A 27739-nucleotide genomic window follows, 5' to 3' on the forward strand; every position below is an offset into this window, starting at 1 on the left:
ATTGAAAACATTTGTCTTACGCTAAAGTTGCTAATATCCATTAAATATTCAACACCTATAATAAAAAATTCTTAACTAATAAACTTTATATTATACGTGCATACGTAGCAGGATACGTAACAGGTTTCTACGTGATATTTTATATCGTATAAGCAAAATTGTCAAACTCTCGATGAGCTTTATCTTACAGCCACCTATTGTTACTATCCATAGCTTGAAATTACTCACGTTCGCTCTGCTACTGCCGCTAGTATCAAAATTGCACTTGCTTCCACAAAAACGATCCTTCATACTCGTTTAGCGTTCGATTCTCGAAGAACTACGCAAAGTTCACGTAACATCCTATCGGGCGAGTTGTTCGAGTATCTCGACCGTTATTGTCGCCGACCGCACTACTGGTGATCGCTGTTAACCCGTATTTATGACGCGCCATGGCCAGGAGCCAGGTTAATGCGTCAAAGTTACGTGGTGCTGTGTCGTCGCTCGTGGATATGAGCGTACAAGTGCATCGGGGCATGTATCGATGGTACGTAGTCACGTGGCACGCGTATAGTTAGGTTCAGGCGTTTTAAAAGGTGCATATTTCATCGATCGATCGTTTCTCTCGGTCTCTGGATCGTGAGTTCCGCGTAGCGGAAGAGGAATTTATTTCGGCGATTCATGTCCAACGTAACAATTAGCAAACGCTTCGTGGGTTTTATACATCAACTAGTACGTTGATTAATTCGAATGTGCAAAAATAGGTAGGCACAAAGAATTTTAGAAATATACACCTGTACATGTAAATAGAATATTATTTGATATTGAAAACAATATCTAAAATTCTGTACCAAAATAACAATAAAAATTTGCTGGTGTACTATTTCAAATCGTCTATTGAACTCATTGCGCATCGTCTGAGAATATCTCAAATCCGTGACAAGAATTTGCACAAAGGAAAGTTCCGTCGAACTTTAACGTTCTCGTACCTCAAAGGGGGAGTAAACGAAATCTTATTACGAAGAAAGTACAAAGTATTCCTGCGGGAACGTGATTAAACTTTCGAAACGTTGAATACATTGCGTAGCTGCCTCTCGTTCGAGTCTTAACGTTCCCAACCTTCCTCGTCTTTGGATCTTCCGTTCATTTGCGTTGCTCTATTTGCAACATGCATTAGCCCATCCACTCTCTTCGTCGAGTTGTCCTTTCTAGTTACCTTCTGTGACTACGTCAAATGCAAAGGTAATTTCGTAGGTGTCAACGGGTCAAGTACCGAAGCAATGACGAACCAACAGGAAGAGAGCACTTAGGGTGGAATAATAAGGAACTTCGTTGCGGTAACAACGAACACCGAGTTCACTGAGAATGTTGTCCAATCTTGGAGAAAGTCGCAGTTAATTGTAACCGTTCCCATCTATCTTTGTGAACAAATATATCGTTGTTGTCATTGTACATATGTATTACCAAGTACCTATTCGGTAGATGTTAAAACATATAATTATTTTATGATTTAATTTAAACACCAGCTGCTGAAGCTTCAGAGTGAAATTTAATTCTGGAATTTAGTTAGAAAGGAAAAGTATTGCTTCAATTATTTGTTTAGACCTCTTCTGCACAGTTTAGAAGAAAGGTATAGAACAAAGATAGCGAATCACTAGACTTTGACAAGTTTATGTATCGATTATTTTAGACAATCGATAGATTGATTTAATACCCGATTAATCTTTAAAGTTGTTTCAATTTAGTAACAAAATATTCAAATAAGGATAGAGTAAGACTTGAAAAGAAGTCAGAAAATTCTTCTGGAAAACGTAAATTTCTGTCGATGCAATGTAAGTTTTTCGTCGTGCCGCTCGACCTTTAAAATCAACGTTAAACAAGCATCTGTCGTGTTTATGAACACGCAGTGCACGCGTGCTACTGACGTCGCGTGGAGGGGATCTGTTTCAAGCAAAGCAACAAGCTCCCTTTAAGGGATATTCAGTTACATCAGGATGAACAAGCAGCCATGAATGCGTCGAAGAAGTTTTGCCTTTCTACGTTACAACTGCACGCGCATGTATCCTCGAAAATAAAAGTAGAACGACCGCGTTAGCATACGCGAGTCGTGACAAGAAAAGCTCGCAGAAGCGACTCTCGCCGAATCTAGCCTCGGCGTGTCCCGTGTCAAACTCCTAAGTGACCCGCATTTCGTGGAAATGTTTCTTTTCTGGAAGTGAAACTCGAACAAAATCATGCCCCTTGCTCGCGAACGAAATAAACGCGAACATCCAATATCGCAGAATTGCATATTTTCCTCCTCTTTCTGCGTACACCCGCCGGAAACTTTGTTGGTAACTTCGATATACGTTTTCGAAAACAACGATCTGTCTTTGAGATAAGGTTTTAGCATACTTCTAGCAATAGTATTGCTCGTTTGTTGTTGTTGAATCCCCAGAATTTCTCGAAGCAAATGCTACATAATACGGCTCATAGTCGTTCGCGACTAACTTGTTCGAACGAATCGATTAGCAAATATCAATTCGACAGGTAATCGGTTGAAATACGTAGCTGCCGTCGTCGTGGCCGATTTCGATGTTACCATAGTCGAGATGGAATCGAACAGCAATCTTTAGCAATTGCGTAACTTGGGAACAAAACGACAAAAATCGTGGCCCGTGTTTGCTCCGCACCATTTATCAAGCGAATCCATGCGATTCGTCGGACGAACTTTGCTGTTTCGTTTTGCTCTATCGACCACGGATCGATCTCTGCGTCGCGACCTGTTTTTACAAAGTTTCTTGCATAGGAAAAGGAAGAAGATCAAATGCAGATTTCGGACAATTTCTACCGCACTTGTACTTCGCTTGAATATGTAACTTGTTTGGGAAGCAAATCGAAAAACAACTTGTATTCTTTCGAAACTATTTTCACTTTTTGATTCTTGTTTGGTGTTAATACGCTTAGAATAACGCTGTTCCAAATTATTAAATCGAACTTGTACAACTCCGTTTAGTCAAGACTTGCAAAATGTTGATCAACTTCCTCGTTCGGAAAGAATTTTTCCGTAGGAAGGAAGTTTTTGAAAAAAGTGACAGCTAACGTAAGCGAATAAATCGAACGTGGCAATGGCTTTTTTTCGGAGAAACTTTTATGGGATCGTACATTGACTGTTACACGTACGGGTATTCCTTGTACATAGATATATAGGTCTATATATATGTAGCCTGTACATTTATCAACGTTCTTCTACTACGATTATAGTAACGAAGCGAAGAGGATGAAACTCCACTGCGACAAACAATTTACGTTCGATCAAAGAGAAAAGCTGTTAAGTCCGCAAGAACGAAAAAACGAAGAAAACCGAAACCAAGCCCAAACCACGCAGCGAATCAAACTGCGGTGTTCATCTGGTAAAAAGTATAATCACTGAACGTAACGGTTGAAACGGTCCCCGACCTTTGACGTAAGAAAGAACGAATGCACGATTCAATTACCATTAAGTATTTCATTTTGTATCTCGGCAAATTTTCTTTGCGACGAGCATGACGATCCATCGGATGGATCCCATCTCCACGCCTTTAGCGCCTGGCGAACGAAACGGATCGCTAAGATAGCCATTGCGCCCATTGCACCCGTTGCTAAAAATAATACGTCGTACGGCACGGCTATAAGCGCAATACGGACCGGTGGTCTCGCGTGTGGCGCGTCTGCTACGGGAAAGGGTGTAAACGAGCAAAAGAAGAAGGTCTCGGTAGAGCCATGGAAGCGAGCACGTTAAAGCACGTAAGTCGGTTGGTAGGTAAAGTGCAGGCCGTGCGAGAAAAGATAAATGGTGTCTGCTCGTTTGAGATCGTTGCACGCGTTTGCTTCTGACGGCTCGAGAAATGCGGAGGTAGGCCAAATTAACGCAAACGTAAATATTCGTAGCTATTCGCATGGTTCACACGCAGTCTCGCGGGAGAAGAAATTACCGCGATTAACGTCTCTCTCCATGCTTCGAGAGACAACGTTTTTAACGTTCAGGTCGATTTCACGTCGATGATAATCGCAAGTACCTGAATCGTCGGAATTTATATCGAAGACCAGTTCTCCGCTGATAGAGATAGGATCGAGCATGTTGGAAGTAAGTTCAAATGCGACTCGAAGACACGAGCTTCGGAACATCTCACGAGTGCTAATAGAATTTCGTAAATATATTGCAAGACCGTGCCCTGTGCCTACGATCTGTTATATGGAGGTATTCGATATCCGCGCTGGCAACGGTAGTCGATGGGGATTTTATTCGAATTTAGTAGGTTGCTGTTAGCACTCTGTTCGGTATATCGACCAATCGATCGAAGTTTTTACGACCCATAAAATTTTATATCTGTCGATGCGCAGCCGGCGATCGGCGAGCTGTCACCGGAACAGTTTTTGATTTTTCACTCTGTAATTGCCTCTCGTTTGCGTGTTCGTCACGGCGCGGCGTGGCGTGGCGTGGCGTGGCGTGGTATATATGTTCGAACGCGTTGAATTTCCAGGTCGTAACTACTCTCAAACAGTACGTTTAGAAGCAGTCGCGATACCCGGTTAATGTTGTGAGGATTGTTGCGAGCACTGTTGCAAGAACGAGTTAAATGAATCTGTGAGTGTAAAATATGAAAAATTTCTCGCAGCAGATGTCGATCCCCGCACGATTTTATTTAATTTATTAAATTGAAATTATTGAATTGAAACATTTACGTAGAATAACTTGGACGCTATTGTCTTAATAAATGAAACGACAAGAGATACATACTTCGGAAATTACAAAATTAAGAAATTGAAACCAAATTCCATATTAACGATAATAGAATCGATATGAATATTATGTTTCTATATATAAATATCTTATGTTTAATAAATAAACATTGTAGTTTTAATTTGCTCGGAAGAATATTTTAAAATCTTCGCAAATTAAAAGATAATTATTACGAAAGCATCGAGTATTTCTCAAAGTTCGATGTAATGCACGGTAAAAGTTAGAACGAAGAACTTGTAGCTACAGAAATCCAATATTTGTCAACAATTGCAGAATAAGTAAAGAAAGCAACTAACTCGCGAGACATCGAGCTAATAAAGTTTCATCTGAAAAGAGGATACGAAGCGTGTGTAATTATATGAGTCAACGTACTATGCTTGATTGCTTGAAACAAGTTTTGAATGTTTTTTGTAGAACTAATAATACGTTTCGTCTGCACTTGCGGCATAGAATACGTCATGCACGCATCCGTATGAGTCTAGTGACCATGATGTAATTGGACTTTATGACAGACTACTGTCATTAACCGCTTTTAACAGTGCATATTAATATCTCTTGCATGGAACATTTCATTTTCCTACGCTCGTATAAAATTCCCATAAGCATCGAAAAGGATCAGGTTTAATTGCTATTTAGTTCGCTGGATGAATTACGACTATAACATAACACTTTTCCATAATAACAATAATGACTATACAAAATGGTAACTGTTTAATCGGACAAGAAATTACGACATTTTCATGATAATTAATTACCGACGTAACAATCGGTATAATATAGATATCAATATCGAAATAAAATATCCAAACGTTAACGATTTGATCGTCGAAATCACAATAAAGCTATCAGTTACGTTAATTTTTAACGAGACCATTAACGGATCATTTAAACTGCGATTAAGATACAGTTAAATACGAAAGCTATTCGTTTATACTGAAATATAGAAATCTGTCAAGTTCTTTGTTTCATTTATCCGTTTTCACCGATTTGGATAGATATAGGTACAAAATTCATTTAAGTATAATCAGTTTCCTTTCAGTTTCAGTATAATCGGTTTCCAGTACTCTTTCTTGCCATTTAATTCTAATAAATTAAATATAAATCGAAACGACGACCATCGACAAAAATTTAGACGAATTTTCATGGCAGCCAATCTTCTTCCTTGACGAACTATGGGGTCCGAGGATACCTCCAGCTGAGAGGCGAAGCACGCTCGTGCCACTCCTCTCTCTGTCTTTGTTTTTCTTCGACGTTCTTCCTTTCGCTCGTCACGTCCGTGGCGTCTGTGGTGTCTGTGCTTCTTTCTGCGAGATATCCTCACTCGTTATGCTTGTTTTTTGATTTTCCTCTTCGTGGTCTCGTCGCTAGCAGACGACTTGGCGCGCGCCACTTTACGTCCTCGAGAAGCTGTGAGCTTTCCGAAACTCCCGGGTCTCGAGAGTTTCGCTGGCTTTCATTTCTTCTTTGACCATCGCGAGGAAAGGAATGGACAACCGGCCGTTCGCCTAGCATAAACGTTGTAATATCGTTCAGAGAACGCGAAAACTACCGAAGATTCTTCGATCGTTTTATTTGTCGCATTGTCGGCCAGGATGTCAATATCGGATAATCCGTGCATGCAATATGGCTCGGACGCCTGTCAGGACTTTATTCGAGGCAATCTATCTTTTGTCGCCTCATTGGACGAGGAGGATTTCTTAATTGCTCTTTGATGTCGTTTCTCCCGTACGTTATTGTTTTGGCAGACTGGTTGAAACGGATTTTACGCGAATATGCGCATGTTCTTCTTCGGGAATTGAGATAACGTAGATCTTCGTGGATAGAAAGTATAGTAACAGCCTACCGTTGTGCTTATCAAATACATACATATTATTTAACGTACATATTATAATGTACATAACGTACATATTATTTAAGGCAATACATAATTTTCAACGATAACTTCTTGATGCCGTTACAACGTACCGTGAACTATCATCTCGTGATACAATACAACTGAAAAACTTGAACAAGTCGTATACAAAAGACACTAAGTCGAATCACTTTGACTTTTATTATTAATTAATTTACACGCAATAAACAAAAAGATCGCAATGATCGGCAAAGAGCTTGCACAGCTGAATGCCGAGTTTTGTTTTTGGTTCGCAAAAATACGTCAGAAATCAGCTGATCGGTGTTGGTGCGTAGCGTCGCAGAAGCGCAGCGCCACGGCCACAGCCGTAGCCGCGGCGGCGATACGAACTAATTTCCACCTCCTACGTCCGCTAAGCAGGGATTCCTTCGTGCAGTCCAGTTCCGATGTTCCTCCGCGACGGTACGAAACAATAGAGGTGCTCCGGGGTACAGTCATGTCCGAACCGTGTTTTGATCGTTTTGTTCGCGCGTGAAACGAGTGTCGCCGTACGAAAGATCAGTGGAAAAGTGTGTACAACCAAGAACACTCGGTGGAGAGCAGTGCGTGCAGATGAACCGAGAAAAACCGGTAACGTATCCCACGCGCCTTAGAGCGAGTCCGCGCGAGTCTGTCGAAGTTGAAATCGAAACGGTGACAATCGGGTTCACGGTATCGCGTTCGCATTTCCCGTCCATACTCCGGGATACCTGTGTGTTAAACGTTAAACGACGAGTTATAGATACCAAAGCGTAGATTAGGCAGATTAGATTTCATGTGGGTACCGGTGTATAGCGATCGACGATCCCCGTTGTTTACGCGGCCGATTAGTGGCGGAACAGAGACAGAAAAAAAACGAGAAGGAGAGAGATCCAAGGTGGAGCGGACAAAAAAGATTTAAACGTGGCTGTGTGTGTGGGAGGGGGGGGGGGAGGAGTTGAGTCTAGCGTTACGTCTCTTTCGATGCGAAGATGCTCACGATAGTTGCGTGATGCGCGAGTTGCTTCGTGACGAACTTGATTTTTGGAGAAATGTCTCGAGCTCGTACAATGATCGTCGAGCGAGCCAACGTCGATATCAAAATTCACTCGTTGTAATCAATGTGAAGGTATTTACCGCGTGCACACAGAGAGGAACACAAAACATTATTATTGCGATGCGTGACACTTTTTTTCGAATGATTTGATGATTCGTAGAAAGGCACGATTCTAAGTATTCGATATTGTTATTCGTTGCTCTCACCTTTTCGTAGTTTACATTGAAATGTAAGAGGAAGCGAGAGAGTGATTTTGCCTATAGTTCTGTAGTCTATAGAATTGTCGATAGTTTTTGCCAGAACTTTGTACGACTGTGCCAATACTACGGGGTTTCCTAACGAGGCTTTCTTGTGTACATTGTTTCAATATCATCGCATACCTTTCGTGACGTTGTAGCTGACTTCTTTCAATTGTTAGTTCGTATTTATCGTATATTCTTTTTCATTTGAAACACAATTACACAAAACAGATCATATTGATTTTTGTTGCTATAATCTTTTTCTTTTTTTCTTTTTATTTAGAAGCGCATGACTTAAAAATAGATAGAAATTATAGGGAAAAAACTGTAAATACTTTGAAATCTTGTAAAACATGTAATACTCCGTAGTAGAGCATATATTTATATCATTTTATCTGTGTCTATCTTTATCTGGGAAACGCCTAAGTACAGAAACGTAGATTATTTGGTGAAAGGAGGTAGTAAATTCCACTTTAATATCTTTTTTATCTGAATATTTTTTGTTTATTTCTTACCACCTTATTTCTTATACGTACGTTAAAGCAACGATCGGGGAAAGTATTATGAAGCCTATGCCCGTAAATGTTAATAAGAAGATCATTATTGTAGAAGAGAAAAAGGTAAAAGTAAATGAATTATAGTGTCAATCAGCGTCGAGGATAGTTTTTCTGAGTGACATTTTGAAAATTTAGGTTTAAATACAAAGTACAAAACTTACATTTATTAGTTGCGTTGAAATATTGTCGGAACAGTTTTTGTGGTAGAATTGTGTTTGAGCCATGTGTAAGAAATATTTTATTCTGATCACCAAAATATCTGTTATCGTTATTATGATCATCGATGCGATTGAATATAGAGGAAATCGGTGGAGTCAGACGAGTCATGCGCTTCCCGACCAAAGCCACGAATTGAAAACAGATCTTTTCTTATCAAAGAAACGAAGGTATTGGTGTAGCGAAAGCTGAAAAATACCAAATATTGGATTACGTCGTTTCGTATTTAGAATAGCAAATTGACGATTTAAATTAAATTGGAGACTTAGAATTGAAAATGTGAAATTCAAAAGCACTGAGAAACTCGCGAGACGGATCAAATTCTAATGTGAGTTCGCGGTCGACTTGTTCGGGATCGAGAGAGAATCGAATGCGTAACTCTTCCGCGGCATCGATAACCGAACGATTTAGCAGGCAGCCAGAGAATTGCGCGGCGGTGCGCGAGTCACGTATACCGCAAAGAAACCTTGACTTTTTTGTTCGGACGATCTTTCCAGCAGCGGATCTGGCAGGCCATATTTTCTGTTCGAAGCCGTTCGTGTCGTACCGTGTATGAAAGTGAAAACCAGTTATTCTCTATCGTTTCGTCCCCTACCCGTATTTGGTCACCGAATAAGATCGTCTTGGCGCGCTTGTTTTAGGGGCTCGATCGATTTTTGCCATCCAGCTGGTGGTGATTTTTTGCACATGGCACACCGGAATCTTGTCTCGATCGATCGATCGATCGTTAACGATTTCGTACGCGTTTATGTAGATTGCCGCATCGATTTCATTGTCTAAGAATTTGTTACTAAGAGAAACGCTCGTAGAATAATTATTTCTTCTTAGTAGCTTCTCTTTATGACGTTCAACGTTACTCGTATTTCCTGCTATCTTCAGATTATATTTCGAGGTTACAGGACGGATGCCTTTACCGTAGAATAGTGAGAAAAATTCGAAACAATAATAATCTTCGGAAGCGCTAGAATTTATGCGGTAAACTATGTCGAGCAGTGATAATGATGGATATGATTGTGCAGAAGTAGTACGGTTAATACATGTAATAGCGATGATCATTAAGATAAAACGGAAGGATACAGTTGAACGGCACTGTCGTTATTACTGTTGTTTAAACTAAGACCTTAGTTTATTGGGTTTTCGGTCGCATACATATACATGCGAATGAATAGGCTGGTAATGGTTAAACTTTAATCCTCGTACTGCTTGCAACGTATCGACGTATCCTTTGCAATCGTTTCTAAGTAGAATAAATATCCCTTGATTTATAGAATTTATCTTTATGCAAATTTTACACTAACCGATTCTTTGCACTCTGAAAATTGTTATGGCGCGATCGACCAACAATTCCAGTATATTTTTTTCTGAAAACTGGTTTTGTTACGAAAAGGAAAAGGTTGTGTAAACGTTTGCAAATTTGTTTATACAGTAGATCTTTCTTTCTTGCGCTTTTTATCAGCGACGACGATACGAAAAATAATTTTCATCAAATAATATTATCGTCGCCGTTACTCGCTCACTGTCGGCATTCACCGTGCCAGACGAGTACAAAGGATTATTTTTACTTACAAGTTTCACCGATCGTTTAAATTGCAATTTTACAAATTGTATCTACTTTATCTCTACGCGAATAAAAGCCTACATTTTCGGCGAAAGTACAAAACTTGAAACGTTTCACGTTTCAATTCCAAGATTTGTTTCGTCGAAAATTGTACTTTATTAAGATAATTTTACGTTCAAAAATTATACAAAAGATCATAGCTAATTTCGATGTTTAGCGAAAGAAATTGAGCGGCAAGTTTTAAACGTCAGCATTTTGACAGAAGGAAGTCTTTTGCTAGACGTATCTGGACAAATGAACTGGTTCCTGCCGGAACAGGGACGAGTTTATCGCCGTATACGACAGATAAAAGCGAATGTCGTTTGTACAACCTCGCACCTGTTTGCACCATGAATGATTAGACGCTTTAGCGAAAGGAAACATTTTTTAGATCGTATTCGTGGCGTGTCTATTCGTTTTGTCGTTACACGTGCCTGCGTGTTAGGGCCATTTCTTCGATGAATCTACTTACTTACCTAACTCGATCCGCCGACCAATTTGTCACTCGTCGAAGCTATCGTAGAGCGAAATATCATCGATACGATTCTCATCTTTTTTAGCTATTTAGCATGCTATTTTCCCTAAAAGTTTCAACGCGTAAATAAAATTCCTAGAACGTTACATAGTTATCAATAAGATATCGTTAGCTTAATTTCATTTTAATAGTCATTTATACGTACAGATGACAAGGACTTTTATTTCAGAAAACCGTGGATAAATTTAAACCCTGATAGAAAGAAAACGAGCTTGTACCTACTATTGTTTCGTTGCGCCCGTCGTTTGATTTTATCAGAGTCTAATTTGAATTTTTTCCTTTGTTTCGTTTTTATTGAAATAGTTTCCCGTTGTGCCAGGCAGCTCGAAAATAGACGGAGCTTCGCTTCGCGTTGCAAAGTATCGTTGCTCCATTTCGAGAGTCAAGTTACCGGTGTCTCATCGAACGTGCGTGATTAAGTGCACCGAGAATTTGATTACAGAGTACGATAGTTAAGATAGATTCGTAGAACTGTTCTACATTTGTCTCTGGAAGAGGGAACACTGTTGGTCGATGTTACCTGTGCACGTGCGCAAAATGTTGAAATCCGTCTGCGAACTGTTATTTGCGGTACATTTTCTTTCCCCGTTTCGTATAACGACGTTTCATTCTACTTTTCGTTATCGATTATTGCGCATATTTCTACTTTCAATTAGACCATGCTCGAATTAGACCGTTTCAAATTTCTTGCAAACATCGTTTATGCAATTGCCATGTACGATCGTGACTTTATGTTTTACACCCACCTCTAAGTGTGCATATATATGTTCGTCTCTTTTCTTCATCTACGTTTCTAGCTAAAAAAAAAAAAAAAAAAAAAAGTCACAAGTTTCGATCTGCCGCGTGAAACGCAAGCCTCGTCGAGAAGCATCTGGAGAAATAACCTCGTTACTTCTCAAACATCAAAGACTCGGCTCGATTCTCTGGTGGCGATGGAATCGACACGATCGAGCCGGTTCGTTGCACATCATCGTGGTTGCCTGAATCACGGTCGATTCAGTAATCGCCCCTCGCGCGGCCGTCGACTTTCATTTTCGTCTGTCTCATGGCGTGTACCGTGTACCAAAATAAACTCCCCTCTACCAGGGTTCCTCGAGAGTGCAGACACCCACCGAGTGGCCGATAAGTAAAGTTACAGTTAGGAATAACCGCTTGCTTTTGTATTTTTGCACCTGGATCTCGGTCTGCCTTCTTTTTCCCTCCTTTTGTCCTTTTCTGTTTCCGTACACCCTCCTTGGCCTATACACCTTTCCCAACCAGGCTGTTCGGTGACCAACAAGCAGGTGTTGCAGACACATGGAATTCGAATAAGCAGGTGCAATAAGCGAATCCTGAATCGCGTTCTCGAAGGAATCGTATCGATCCGAACGTTAAGCGAAAGTCGTTGACACCCCGAGTCCAGCGTTATCGATAGTTCTCCTGCAGGAATACGTTTCGCTATCTACGATTCCAAGTTTCAGGTTGTATCGATCTTTATTGTTTAGCAGGCTACGTGTTATCGAGGAAAATCGTATTTCTATGGAATAGCTCTTGTAATACAACTCTGTCTGTCAGGCGTTTCCTCCGTTAGTTCGATCTCGACACGTCCAGCCAGAGATATCGAGTGTCGCTTAAATAATCAATCGACTCATTAGCCCAGGCGAAACGTGTATCGTTCGAACGAAAAATTTGCTAGTGCTCGAGGCTCGGATTCAATGGCGAATAGTAGGTAGAATCGAGCGTACGAGTGCTTCGTTGCTGGTGCGGCGGAGGAGCGTAAATGAACCCTTTTGTCACCGACCTCCGGTGTCGGAGGAGCGTCCTTCGAACGCGCACGTAACGCACATTAAAATTAACTCTGCGTACACGATCCTCGCAGCATGTTCCATTCAGCGGTGCAACGGCTTTGTGCGAACGTGGAACGTCTAAAGCATTCGCCGAGTGACCGTACGCCTTCGGGGAGACGAAAAATAGTGGCTGGTGACGTAAAACGCCGCTGGCGAAGATCCTTGACTCGGAAACACGGCCTTACCGAGGTGGCCGTCTATCATCAGGTAAATTTTGCATTTTCTAATTGCGAGGCGTTCTCCAAGCGACACGACGACCGATTTACCTGCAGCGACGTTATTATTTCAACGATTGCTCAGAAAAATAACGATTCGCGAATCTAGTTTACTTTTCTTTTTTCCTTTTTTCCCCTTAGAGCAAAGCGATAAAAAATAATTTGGTGAAATTGTTAGTTCGGAGATGTGCCAGGGTCTTGAGCTTTTGAATATTATCCCAAATATTCTAACGTAACTTAATCCAATCTATTGTACATTCTATTTTATCGCAATGTAATTGTGTCAAAAAAAACTCTCGATTTTCATTTGGACCGTGTAAGAATATCGTAAAAACCTTTATCATTCTCTCTCCTTCTCTCTCTCTCTCTCTCTCTCTCTCTCTCTCTCTCTCTCTCGGAAGTCTCGGTCGTGGAAAAATACAGAGAAGTAATATTTTTAAGGTACATACGGGTTGATTTGAAGAACATATCTGATGTGCAATTAACTTTTGATTTTGTGGTAATGAATTAATGCGTAACGCAGTTTGTGAATTTTACAATCCACTGTGCTTTTATGTTGAAATAAAAATTTAGTATCACGTGTCGATGTTTCTTGAATTAACTCTGGCTGTAGTTGGTAACACATAGTTCGATGTGATTTAATTAACATTAAAACCTGTTATCTTTTATTATAGTTGCCGAAATTAATTTGGACATTGTTGTGATTATTTCTGCTTATTAAACTACACAAAGTTTCTCGTTTCCCTTGTTTATTTCATATGTCATATCCATATTGTACATGCGATAATTAATAAATAGCGTGACGTTTGTTAATAATGTACCGAGGATTGTAACAGGTGTGTTGTATCGAATACTCTGTAACTTATATAGTAAAACGGAATTTTCATTTATAGCGGGTTGTTGATAGATAAAACAGGTTGGGCGCATGATCCGAAACTTCTAATTGATTTAAGTTGGTAAAAAGTACGATAGGACAAAAAATAATTTTTCTACGAAAATTAATGGTTTTCGATTTAAAATCGGATAGATATGATATTTTGAAGTATCGTATTGTAGAAATGCAAAGAATGTGAATTTAATTGTGACATTCGTATCGCAACTTGAACTTTTTTGTTGTCGTTCGTTGTCTGTAACTTGCACGATCAAACGAATTTGCAAACATAGATGTTCCATAAAATTTTCTGAAATGTTAAACGATTTTAAACGAACGAAAGCCAAATAAACATATTTCGCTATTAATGTCGCACGCTGAAAGGATTATAGATAAAGAAAAACGATGATTTCGTGAAAAAAACCCATTTAGGAAACTATTAAGCAAAACGATTGGTACAATGTATCCAGGCATAAAGTTAAATGAAAGAAAGCTCGGATAAAGTTTCTCGAAGGATAGTAATCGTTGGAAGTCTCATTTGAGCGGAGCATCGCATTTTTTCGCAGTAGGCGGAGATAATTCTCTCGTTCGTAATTCGTAATCGAATTCTTTCGTTATTAACAAGCGTAAACAATTACATGTTTGATTTCGACATTTTGAAGAATCGCGTTCTAACAAGAATCTGTGATCTGTAAACATTTTCATTCGAGAAAGTCATATCTGTTGATATGACGTTTATCTCGATACCACGATACTCTTTCCACGAGATAAACGTTTTCCTGCTTTGCCCATCTAATAGAAAAAAAATATATATATATATTATATTAACAAGGAATATGAAAATGGAGGAGACGAACGAAGTATCGTATATTTTAGAAACTATAAAAATTGTCACGAAACACGCGGATAACATTGCTAGTAGATCATCTTTGATAGATCGTTATACGAAATACCAGGAAATTTCCATCTTCGGGCATCTTATCGGTTCCATAGACGTCGCATAGGACGATGATACGGGCTACTCGGTTAATTGTTAATGGTTCTATCCCGCGCCCGTGATCCACTTACCCCATTAAACTCGTTCTCGCATTATCGTGGTCGTTTCGAGCGATCGACCAATTACGCGTGAGTCGTTAGTCGTCTGGGCACAATGTTGTGGCCGGTTTAACGCGTATTACGATCGCAGCTTCGGGAATTGCACCCTCGAGCTATTTTCCTCTGAGAACCGGCCTTTAGAAACTGGCTGTACAACACCGCGCACCATACGCTACTCAAGCATGTCCGACGTTGGCTGAACGTTCGAAGCGGACAATCGCGCAACAATTATAGAAACGTTAGAATCATTAACGCGTCAGTTATTCGCCAATTTTTTGGCCGCTCGGTCGTCTCTTCTAGACTTTTTTTTCTCACTGCTTATTACGATTAATCGTGTTGACAATTATGGGAAACGGCACGGTGAAACGCGACCACGATGTTCGATTCTTATCGCTCGTTCGTTTTATCGACGGGGAAGGATCGTTCGCTATCGAAAGCTATAACGGATCGTATGGAACAGCGTCAAAGTTCTTCGGACAATTTTACGGAAATTTATGTGGAAACTGGCGAAAGTACATCGCGTGATGCTCGGATAGCGATCCAACGTAGCCTCGTCGAGCGGGTCGAATTCGTTCGATTCTGCGATCTGATTTCACGTTGGTTCTTTCGATTGTCTCTTCGATTCGTTCGTCGATGCAGATACAGATCGAGATTTATTATTATAACGATCTGTGATCCTCCGTTTCTAGAAAGATCTTTATCGATCGAAAGAGAGCATCCGAAACGATCAAATGTACATATGAATCCAAATATATATAAAAGCAAAAGCACAGAGTTCTACCGTACCCTCGTCACAATACCAATATCACGCGAATCGCTGCCGCAAAACCATTAAAAGGAACGTTAAAAGCTTCGATGGTTGAAAATCGAAGTGCGAATTAACGCGCCCCGAGCTCGGTGGATACATATTAAAGTACAGTGAATATATTGACGGACGGATTTGCATCACGAGACTTGCCGTTTGTTTGACCGTGCGAAAATTCAGCGAAAGATGGCCGGAGGGTATAAAGCTCTCGTGTTCTGCGAAAGCTCCCGGTTTAAGCAGCTTACCATCGCCGCATTCTACGCAGCGGGTAGCTGCTGCCGGATTTAAAATTTCCATTGACATAACGTGTTTTCACGGAATGGTAGAACGTAGCCCGAATCCCTTTCTAATTTGCTATTCGACCGTCGCGCGTCGGTTTAACTCGTCATAGTTCAACTCTCTCGGAACTACCGTCGAAATTTTGTCCGCCTTTACGAGCGCGTGCGTAACTTGCGAATATTTCCGTGGAAACTTGTTCGTGAACCGTGCTCTCTCGTATCCGCGACAAGTTCTCGACCTAGTTGCCTAGAGCCATCGAGGTTCGCGGTGGACTGAAAGAAGAATCGTATCGTAGCGCAGTGATGTCATACTGTGATCGAAGGAAGAACATCGGCAGAGTTTGAGTCATAGTTGCGGAAGCGACAGTGGAATTTTTCTGTGCGAAAAATGCGAGTCGATTATGCAGAGGGAAGGGGATTTTCTCGCGTGTCGCATCAGATACTCTGCGTAAAATGCTGCAAAAGGGAAGATGAAAGAAAGCAAGGGAAGAGAGAATATCGGACAACGCAGGAAGCGGCTTTCAGGCAGGTAGCAACGACGCAACATCCGGTATGGATAACGCCTAACAAAAGGGTATGCTCCTTCCGTTCGCGTCGACGAAATAGATACCGGCTTTCATCGCGTGATAGCGCGCGGTAGACGGCAGATTTTTCGTGTAAAGGACGCTCCCTTGTTTCCTAGAGTTCCATTATGGAACAACCTCGTTGACGAAATACGTTTATCGGCTCTGAATAACGACTACGGAATTTATAATCGCGCTGCAAATTCACTAGAGAACGTAGAAAGATGTCGGTGTGAGAGACGTTAACGGCATTTTATTACGCGACGAGTCCTGAATTGCGTAGAAAGTGTACATGGAAATATTCGTCGTTAACTCGCAGAGTATTTATTTTCATAATTACGGATATAATTCTTCTTACGAGCGTTATATTCTGATACTTTGGCTGTGTCAAATAACTCGTACGATATACACACAGATAGTCTACGCGCTGAGAAGGTTAATCGATATTTCGTCGCAAAACGGGGGTAAGAAAAGCAGAAAAATTGATACTTTTAAAGGAGACTTGTCGTGCAATCCTGCGATCAGAATTTCCGAAACCTTTAAAACCCGCGTGACTATGAAATCCGTGGTGTATTAGCACAGTTTGCGTGTTCTCGAGTCTTTTTTTTTACATTTGTTTCTTTGGTTGCATTTATCTATATGTTTATTTATGGCGTAAAGGAAACGCCATTTGAAAGTTGTGGTTGTGGTTAATCTGACCTATATTTTAACTTTACAAAGATAAATAATCCTACAAATATTTGGCTGTTATTAATTTTTCAGTTATATGTAAAAGAAAGCAATAGATGTTCTTCCAACACGCGTTCAGACTTATTCGTGGAATTATTTTCGTATAATTAATAATCATTATGGAAAAACCGAATCAGATATTGGACGATTTTATGTCGTTTCTGCCACTTGCTCTACTTTTCTCTTACGCTTCGCATAGAATCTCGCGTCTCCCCGCGAAAAATAAAGCATTTACGTTATCGTACGTACTTGTTTTGGGACTAATTTAGCGAGACTCCCGGCACAAGCGTATCACGATGTTTCGCATTTTGTTAGGACGTAAAATATTTCATAAATAGCCATCTCGCTGCCGACAGCCTTCCGTCTTTATTTACGTTAACAGGGTCGATTTAATTTAACTCGGTCGCTTTACCAGCCAAAAACTTGGAAACGAAACGAAAAGAGCACGACAATTTGCCAAATGCTGCCGCCTCTGTTCATTGTTCGATGTCCGTGCATCCTTCTTTCGTTGATAGGCCACAGGGTATGCTACGTGATCAAGTGTGTAACGCGGAGATTTTATAACAATATCTGGGACAGGTCGGTGAACTTTTCATAAGCGAGATTCTTTCGTTCGCGTTTCTCGTGATCCATAAACGATCGAATAACGTTTAATTCTCCGGGATGAGGATCAGACAGGCGCGTTTTAAAATATATTGGACCGGTAAAAAAGTAACGCCGTTTTTCGTACAAAACTTCATTTGCAATTTAAGCAGAGTATAAGTGAAATACAAATGGGTTAATGCAAGTATAAATCTTTATTAACGTTGTTATTTATGGATAAGGTTGAGGTCAGAATTAATGGCGCAATACAGGTAGAATACGATATAAACAGAGCGAATTTATATTTTAATTGCACCGTTGAAATTATCATAGGCGATAAAGTGAAATCCGCGAGTTATCGATCCGTGGCAAACAGAGGTGCACGGCGAATAATTTCACGAATCAGTATGTGGAAGTAATGATTCCATAGTCGCGATCGTTGAACGTGATTAAAACTGAAAATTTACTCCGATTCTCTCGGACATTATTATGCGTATTTTAATTGCCATTTAATCTGCTGCGTTGTTTTTTAAGTTCTCGAACTAACGAATTAAAAATCTTTTCGTTCTTTTAATTTCTGTTTTCTCGTTCCCTTGTTTAAAAATCATTTCTTTGTTATCGCTGTACAATCCAATGTATCTGAAGTCGTTTAATGAAAATTGACATTTAAATTGACATTATTCTACGCGTATATATAAATATAATTGGATTATCCTTTATGGCAGTTGTATCTATTACCTCTCGCTATAAGAAATATGACTGCCGTAAGAATGTAACGAAACTAAAAGAAGAATGTACGTGTGAGATGCAAAAACCAATTGTATCGTATGGAAAGACGGACTGGAATTTCGTTTCGCGTAGAAACCCGTGGACGTAATCTCCGCTCACGGCACTTGTAATCAAAACGGCGTAACGGAATAAATATCGCGACTGCTTGCTACTTGTACGTGGTATTAACCAAGACACGTTCCCCGCTCAAATTATTTACCGTTTACTGTTCGAAACACCACGAAAACGTGTTTGCAAATAGAGTAGATAAACAAAGAATGAGATCTCGAGAGGAGACGAATGGCGCGGGTAAACGAGGTGGCACGAAATCGCAAGTGTATAAAGCCGGGAAGGCCATGCTCGGACAATCAGGAATGCTAATCGAGTTAATCGACATTCGCTGAGCTACTAATTAGCTCGCGATGCGGCGTAATGAACAGGGTCGAGTATTAAATTCTTCGAAAGTGGAGATTACAGTTGAATTCAATGGTTCGCGTGTGGAGGAAGAGCTCGGCGAACAGTTCATGTGTAACTGGATAGCAATGTTGTATAAGTAAATATGTAGAATGAACTGCTACGTGGGAACCTGTTTTAACTATGGCTAAGATCGTGATTAAATTTGCTTAGGAAAAAATCGTATATTTTGTATATTTGATATTTAAAAAATATCATATTACATACATGCATGATGTTAGCAAGTACAGAAGCATCTGGCTTTACAATGTAATAACTGTATGGTCGAAGATTATAGTACACGAGTATACGGTATGAAATTATAAGCACTTGATGCGAATTATTTGCGAGACGGAAATGCAGCGTACCCCGCATCGTTGTAATTAATGTTAGAAACGGAGGAATTGCATCGCATCGTTTCCAAAAGGAGTAACGCGAAGGGCATAATATCGCTTTCTTACATTTCCAGCAATAGGTGAAATTAACGCAAGAGACAAACGAAAGTTAATTCTGTAGCCGAGTGAACTTTTTAAATTCCACTGGATGCTCGTTGAAACGTATTTCGCGCGAAAAACGTCGAAACATTCGCAGTAGAATGGCGAAAGGATCGTAATGGTCTTAACAACGTTTCTAAATATCTTCCCTGGTTCGAATATTGCGAAACGGTGCTTTGAGGTGGAGTAAAAGCAATGTTCCGAGAAAACGTTATCCAACTGCGTTAATTTCATTACACGAATCTCGCGCCAACCGGGCGGCCGCTTAATCGCGGCGCGTATACACTGTGTGCACGTCCCTTTGTTGCCGGTACTTTCCACCGATTGTTTCGGCGTCTCTAACGTTACATAATGCATGCACGATTGTTATGCAATCGCACACCTGCGCTTGTGCGGTCCATGCCGAAGATGAAGCGCATTTTCGCGCGTCCGAACGGCTCCATTCTTGCCAGGAAACAATGTTTCCGCGCTGTAATTGATTTCCGATACACGCGTAGTAATAATAATTGGAATTAATACACAGCATATTGTTTGCAATTGAATTCGAGGTTTGCTCTCTGCAGAACAAAAGAGAATATCGTTGGTTTGTGATAATCGTTCAGTCGAACTGACTCGAACTGACCGATGATTAAATACATTATTACATTATGTTACGTTATATTATATTATATTATTAGATTAAATAGGTACGTTATTACAAGTACGTTGTATCGGATTATTAGAATTTTTGCTACATCGGATACACGAAAGGAATAATCTATGCTTTTATAGTTTATCATCTGTTCGAACAGCAGCAAATTGTACCGAAGAAACGGCCGTCGAAAAATCTTTTGCTTCGATAAAAACTCGGTGTTCGGAATTTTGAATGGTCGTCCGTTTATGGCACGGACAGGCCCCTTTCCCTTCTTCTAAATCTAATGACTCCGAGGTCAGGTAAAAAATCTCGGGAAAGGACCAGCCGGAAGCGCACGATGGACAGACGAAACCCAACGGCTGGTAGGAAGAATCAGCAACGTAGGAGGACAGTTTATCATCGGACATCGTACCGCGCGGGTGAAATACTTCACCCCCAACAAGATCCTACCTCCGCCGTGTTCATAACATCACACTTTACTTTTATACAACAACTGCAAATACGGTGCTAGATTACCCTAACGCTCGATCTATTAAACCTCCTCCTCCTTGAGCGTTAAGTCATTCGAGGTAGGCGATATCGCCGACCGATCGGTTTGACCTGACCGGTTGCTCTTTAGTCGAGAATTCGCAACACTCGGAGTAGTAACCTGCATTAGATGTTTTTCGAATAATATTTGACGAGTACGAAATTACTAAATATCCGAAGAAACTCGCATAAAAGACAAAAAATAAAAAATTGAAATTTCAAATATAGTGCAAATTAAAAATTACGGTCATCTATTTTCTCAACGATCGGTTAGCTTCTATTGAAAAAAAAATCATCAAAAATCCTCAACACGGTCGTTTAGAAAACGTTCGGCGAGTGATTCGAGCAAGACGGCGAATATTTTCAAGCTTTTCGCGCGAAGACTGGTTTCACTCGTAAATCTGTCGAATATTCGACCACGTTTTCAGAGAGCATAAATCGCGGATCGTAATTCCAGGCAGCAAGGGCGAAAAGCTCTGCGTACCTCGCGATAGGTTCACGTCAGTCTCGATAAATCAACTTTACGAGCTTACGCGCGAATCGGGACGTGCTTTCACCGGAAGTGTCGCCGGTGTAATAGAAAAAATGATTACGCGTTCCGTTTTCACGGCTGGGGATAAAGAAAGTCGGGAGACCGCTCCAGTAACGCGAGTTAATGATTCCTCGAGAAGAAGAATAGCGATTCGTTTGATTCTATTTAGTCGGACAGGGAAAGAATGGAAATCGAAATAGTTGTCTGGAGTCTTTCTTCCTCGTCGGTGTTTCATCCTTGATGTCTGTCTCGCGAAACGAGTAGCACGGTGTTTCGCGTAATTGCGAAAGCGACGGTGATTCTTGTCCGTTGCGCACGGTATGTACTTACATATGTAAGTAGGTGGTCTGATTTTGTACGCGGAACCAAGCTGCGTATAATAACAAGAGGAAATTGCGAGAAGTGGAAGAAGAAGGAGTACTTCGTCTAAACTAATATAGCTACCTCGTATGTTTCAAAAGTTTGGTTGTTGTTTAACTAAAATATTTAAAGAATCGATCCTTTTCGTAAAAATACAAAAGATAATGGTTATTTTTGGTGTCGAGCTAAAAATAAAATTGCTAGAAACAAAAGAAACGTAAGAGATATACCCGAATTATTCGTAAGTGTAGCGACACGAGAAGTCGCTTCTTCTGTTTCCGTCTTCGATCATCCAACGATGCCGACGATTTCTCAGCTTTGGTTCATCGTTAAAAGCTACTTGAACCAGCGTCTCGGATCCTCCTCTATTTTAAGCACCGCTATATCTTTTACGAAACGTCGACGCGAATAGTCGTCCGTGGCCAGGCCAACCTTTAATCCTCGACAGAATCTCAAATCCGGCCTTTGAACTCGAAATTCACCAGACCGCGTGTGACTCTCCCTCGACGGAAGACTTAAGCCGAAATTAAACTATTCCATTTGTAAATTTCTCGAGAAGGACCATCTTTGCCGTAACTGCGGATAATTTCTCTCTGACTACCAACTTCGTCTTTCGCACCCACGTGCCATCAAATAGTTGCGAATTCTTCGTTCGATCGAACACAGATACGATATATTTTTGTAATACAGTTTATGCATAATTTTTCTCCGTTTATTAGTCGATTACTTAATGTGTAATTAAGGTAAAAGACAAGGCACTCTACTTTCTTTCTACGCGCATGCTATCAAAAATAATTATCTTATTTTCGAATTTCATAAACCTGTACAGACAAGAATTTTCATTTCGTAATAAAATTTGCAAAAAAATGGTGCAAAGTGGATCTTGACGTATTATAAAATGCTGTCCGGATAATCGAGTTGATATGTTAATTGCCAATTACTCGTATGAAATTCTTCTTTGTTTTGTCGGGCTCATTAACGTTTCGCCGTATTGGAGGAAGATATTCGAGAAATGGAAAAACAGCAAAATAATGGTCACGGGAAGAAGTTTGAAATTAAGAACAGTGTTATGTTATTTATACGTCGTCGTTAATATTCATTAGGGCCTCTTTAATGGTAAAATGACAAAATTGCGACTGAAAATTTACGACATCTCGTGCGAAGGCTAATAGAGAAGCGCCTACTGTAAACGATAAAATTGTGGGTCGTGGACACGCGCAAGGATAAAATCGACTAACTCGTTATTCACAGTCGTTCGACGAGAAACACCAGTTTTCGCGATCGTGAAATCATGTTTCCGCTCGCGATTCCATGGATTTTGCGACGGATAAAACTTGCAAGGTCAATGTTTTTTTTCAAATACCTTTAATGACAGCACAAATTCCGTAATCCTTTTCGACGTTCCGATGAATATTCATCGAACGCATACCCAGATTCGTCTGCTTGTTTCTGCTTCTCTATAAGAAATTTCTACTCTTTTCTTACAAATATTTCTTTCAAAATATCTTCTTACAAAGAAATAATTAAACGATATCGACGATATCGTTGCAAATATGGCACGGTTTATCACTACGAAGTAACATCGTTAAGATCTTTTACGGGTTTTTCGCGTTACGAAGAGCCGACATCGTCCGCACACTGTCCTCTATCGACATCTTTCCTGCCACTATTTAAAGCTCTAAAGAAGCAACCAGCAACAGGGAGAAAATTAACTACAGCAGCAGACGCCGTAAAAGAGGAGCTCGTAATGTTCGCAATTAGCTCTCATCGATCCGCTCCGAATTGCCCGAAACTAACGAACGTCACGCCATGCCGCGTTAATTAGTTCCAGAAAATTTATCTCCATTGTTTGTTCCTTCTGTCCCGAAGATTCATCCATCGACGATCCGTCGATCACGGGCAAAGATGCAATTTCAAATTCTACTATGTACTTTCTGTCGGTTATCCTTCGCGATGGACATTGATCTCTATTTTCAAGCGACACGACGCGAATGGAACGAAACCTGCGAGTTCACGTAGCGTCGTTAATATCCGATACCGATCCGATATCGTAAATCTTGCTCGAACGCCGGCTCAATGTAATTGCCCTGTTGCGATGAGCGGCCTTAACGATCCGCGCTCTTGTTTCCCCGCCGAATGATTAACGAACCAGTTTTCGAACGTCGAGGAAACGGCGAAAAGCTCGCTGGGTAAATATAATAACAGTTCCTGAGGCGCGTAAGATTTACGACGGGTTAATGGCGTGTGTATTGTAACGAACGTATCTTCCAATGGGACGTAGATGGCGTATTATTGCTCGACTCGTGATCGAATCTCGTACAATGCGGTGGATAGGCTGAAATAGCGGATACGTAAGAAAAATACCAGGTAACTACGAATCTGTGTCTAAACGTGCGTTAGGATAAGCGAGCCGAGCCACGAAGTTACGAACGATACGTAATTGGAGATGGAACGTTTATACCGGGTTCGCGATCGATGGTGAGTTAATACACGATTATTTCTATACGTATCGTGCGTGCGAAATTTGTAAGAATATGTTATTTCAGTCGCGTTTCTTCCCACAAACATATCCAGCGGATCTCTGCGATCCGAGATCTAATTAATATTTCATTTACCGTAAATTACTCGGATCGTTAATTAGTTAGAAGAAGAAATTAACGAGCACCGATGCTAGCGAACAGCATTCGTATCTCTTGCGCCTTTCCGTTGCGCCATGCTGCGCGGTCGCTTCATGGAAATGGAAATTGAAGTTTACGAGCAACAGGTGGTTCGTGGGGATATCATTTCTGTAGCGCGTTCTCCGAGTCATTCTCGATCGAGATCTTCCGTGCTTTACCTTCGGATTCGTCCAGTCGAGACCCGAATGTGTTCCCGAAAAAGGTTGAAAATTTCGCGTGTATCGAATAACGAACGACGATTACGAGAGACATTTTTAACGCGAGAGGTAGCGAGACTGTGTTTTCGTTGAAGGAAAATTTGAAAATTTTGCTTCGTTTCTGGCATTTTCAATTGGTCTATGTACTTGGAAAGTTACGCCAAACTTTGCTTCCGCTCGAAAGAAAGATCGTCCAAGTTCTAACGAGGCTTAAGAGCGAGAGAACCCTGTTTCTACTTGTGTTTCCACGAAATTATCGGAAATAAATTTATTGTTTGACTGCAACAAATTTATGGCCTTATGTAAACGACGTGCATACGTATAGAAATGTCGAGAAACCGTGGCGAGTGGTATTTTTCTGTATTTAAAGGTTGTAAAGCAGACAGTGAAAACAAATGGAGTTATTTCCATCGATAACAATAGTTCGAATCCGGTTCCTTAAACGCAAGTTCAAATATTTTAAAGCTAATAATAGAGCCGAAAATTGTAAAGGAATGCCTGAAATATTAGTCGAAGGAGCGTATTCCTGTTTAAAATAAGATTGTTATTCTAGCAACGACGAATCGAATAACCATCCGCATCGCGGCGGCAACGATGCCTCGAGAGCTGAAATCGAAACTTATCTCTCTGCCTTTCGGTCTTTAATTACGAGCTAGCCTGGCGGCCTATTTAAAAAGTGCACCACGCCCACGCACACCTACGAGCTGCAGCGCGTGCATAAGCAAAGAGCCCACACGCTGGCAAGCGAAGCATAAATTATACGTTTAGCAAATCGCAATCGTGTGTACGCACGCGCACGCTTGTTGGATTAATCCTTGCAAAATACAATAATTGCGAGAGCACGATGCCACATAAAAGCGGTTCCCTTCTTGCATAAGTGAGTCGTCATTGGCTCCTTTGCGGTGCCTTTTCGTGCTTTAAAATTATCATTCTTGCGAGGGAATTTGAAAACGTCGTGGCTGATACTCTCGATCTTTAAGCGTTAAAATTAAATTAATTTCACAGGGGCGTGAAAAAGGATGCAACAAGACGCTGAACTTAAGAATGAGAAATCCCTTTTCGACAAATTCCCCGAGTTAGCGTTAACGCGTAATTTCTTGACTCGCCGAAGCAAGTTCTATAGAAGCGTGTTCTTCTCCAAGTTGGAAAACATTTTTAATAGAGATAAAGGCTTTACCGGATCAAGAACGATCTCGAAGATCGTCTTCGACGACGAATAAACTATATTTGCCGAAAGGAAAAGAAATACTCCGGTGGATAACAAGAGTTGTAACATCACACTTTACTCGTCCCTTCCTCCATTCATCACGATCGTGCGAATCGCCTTGCAGCTTCGTTGTGCAATCCGTTTCTGTAAGATATCCCGCAAATCCTAACCAACTAGTCTCCGAAGATTTATTTGCCGTTGGTCTCCTCCGAGATTCTCCTTCGGTGGCTAGCACGTCCCATATATGTATGCCTACAAAGGAAAAATCTCACAGAGGGTTGCGCTTTTCATTCGCCGTACACGACCATCGTGTAAATCGTACAAAGCCACGGTAATAATCTTTAATGAAAATGTAGAGGCGTTTTTCAACGTTGATTAATGTTGGACGAAATCACGGGGAAGAGTGTGCACGTTGGAACAAACGACGAACAATAAACGATAAAGAGCTGGAGCGTGCAGGATGAGAGGTTTACGTAACGGTGAGTGATGGATCGTTTATTAACGGTTTGGTCTAATTCGACCAACGCGTTACGCAATTGTTGCCATATTTGTTTTTGTTCGATCGGTTGAACACGACGAGCTCGAACTTTTCACCGATGTCTTAGAAACCCGATCTAATCGGTCGCGATGCATTGAAAATAAATTTTCAACTCGATGATTTTCGATAGGTTTCTAACGTATCGAGATATTTTTCATTTTTGCGGTTTCGGGTATTCGTAAAGCGAATTTCGATCCAGCATGTCGAAGGTTATTTGTTAAATGTGAAATTGTTGAATCGTAGATACAAAAGATTTTCATATTCGACGGGAAGAAGGGTCGAACATTTTTGACGGAATCGAACGAAACGTTCGATAGTAATCTATTGGAAGGTAAATTACTTCTACTTACTAGTTCGTCTTACCGACGATTCCAGCTTTTATCGTTTAGCGTGTATCACATGTTATTCTTTAATGCGACCCACTTATCGTTTTTTTTTTTAACTTATTACGTTGAAGACATATTTTTAGTGGATATTTATATACATATGTATCTTTGTCGTACTGGAAAAACTCGGAGGTATAAAAAGACGAAGCGTCGTTATTGTTAAACGCAACCTTCGGAAAAAATCTGCAAAGGCAGGTGTGTGTATTACGTAAAAAAACAACGTCCACTCTATAATAGTAGTTATATCGCGACACAAAGCAGACAGCGCACACTCAGATCCATATGGTCGTAATTTGTAATTATACATATTTGACAATGAATTTGTATGAATTAATTTCAATAGGAAATTATTCAATGTTCACGTTCGGCATTAAATTCTACGTTAGGAATAAAGAGAGGCGAAAGACACGCAGAATAAAAATGGAAAGAACTTCCAGTTTCGTAGAAGTAAAGTTCGGTTTTCCCGGATCTCGGGTTTCGTGTCGCTATTTTGGAGAACGTTCCTCGAGCGTGCGTCGATCAACGTCGCTCGACGAATTTGATTTTCTTTGCAGGTGTGAACTAGAGCGAGGAAGGAGACGAGAGGAGATTGGCCGCGACCTACCGCCACGCCCACGCACCTGTGCCAAGGCAGGATCGCGCGTAGTTACCCGTTAATTAGTCGTTAATTAACCCGGTACTCGTTGGCGCGAGCATCGTCGCGGGCAACTCGCAAAAAAATGCCGCGGCACTCGGTTTACCTCGGACCTACTTGACGGAAGCGGCCGCAGGAGCTTCGTTAGAGGGGGTTCCGAACTCTCGAGCAATTGGCCTTGAAGATGCACAACGTTTCGACGGAGGGCGCGTCGCCCGGTGGTCGAAGATTGTCGCGCAGTTTTCACTCCTGCCTTCGTGGAGCTGACCACGACGACCTTGAATCAGGTAGATTACCAATTACAGGCCTGAACGAAAGCGTAGAAGCGAGGTTACAACTGCGTGAAATACGATGTAAAATACTGTATAATAGTTGGACGGAGAAAGAAGAGAGTTACGTAAATTGTAAGAGGCAAAGAGAAAGAGAAATAGGGCAGAGATATCGCAAAAATTCGAAAAATTCAAATAAGTACGACGATTAAATTACAGAGGAATCCGAAGTTTTCGAACGATCTATCGAGTACAAACCAAGAGAATAAACTGTAATCGACCTAA

The 27739-nt window shown here is 40.8% G+C and overlaps 1 protein-coding gene across 15 annotated transcripts in view; it reads left to right on the forward strand.

Moving 5' to 3' along the window:
- The window catches only part of LOC117205875 (probable Ras GTPase-activating protein), a 253178-nt gene that overhangs the window by 131175 nt on the left and 94264 nt on the right, over positions 1-27739 (forward strand). Inside the window, exons 1-3 of one of the 15 annotated variants that reach the window (XM_033444683.1) lie at positions 7021-7223; positions 12671-12845; positions 27106-27472. The exons of the other annotated variants lie outside the window; for them this stretch is intronic. Of the exons in view, the coding sequence (XP_033300574.1) occupies positions 27370-27472 (103 nt within the window). The 5' untranslated portion in view covers positions 7021-7223; positions 12671-12845; positions 27106-27369. Of the gene's footprint in view, positions 1-7020; positions 7224-12670; positions 12846-27105; positions 27473-27739 lie in introns of those variants that run through there. 15 annotated transcript variants of the gene reach the window in all.

This window comes from Bombus bifarius, unplaced genomic scaffold (assembly GCF_011952205.1).
Source record: "Bombus bifarius isolate JDL3187 unplaced genomic scaffold, Bbif_JDL3187 scf7180000007996, whole genome shotgun sequence".
NCBI classification, from domain to species: domain Eukaryota; kingdom Metazoa; phylum Arthropoda; class Insecta; order Hymenoptera; family Apidae; genus Bombus; species Bombus bifarius.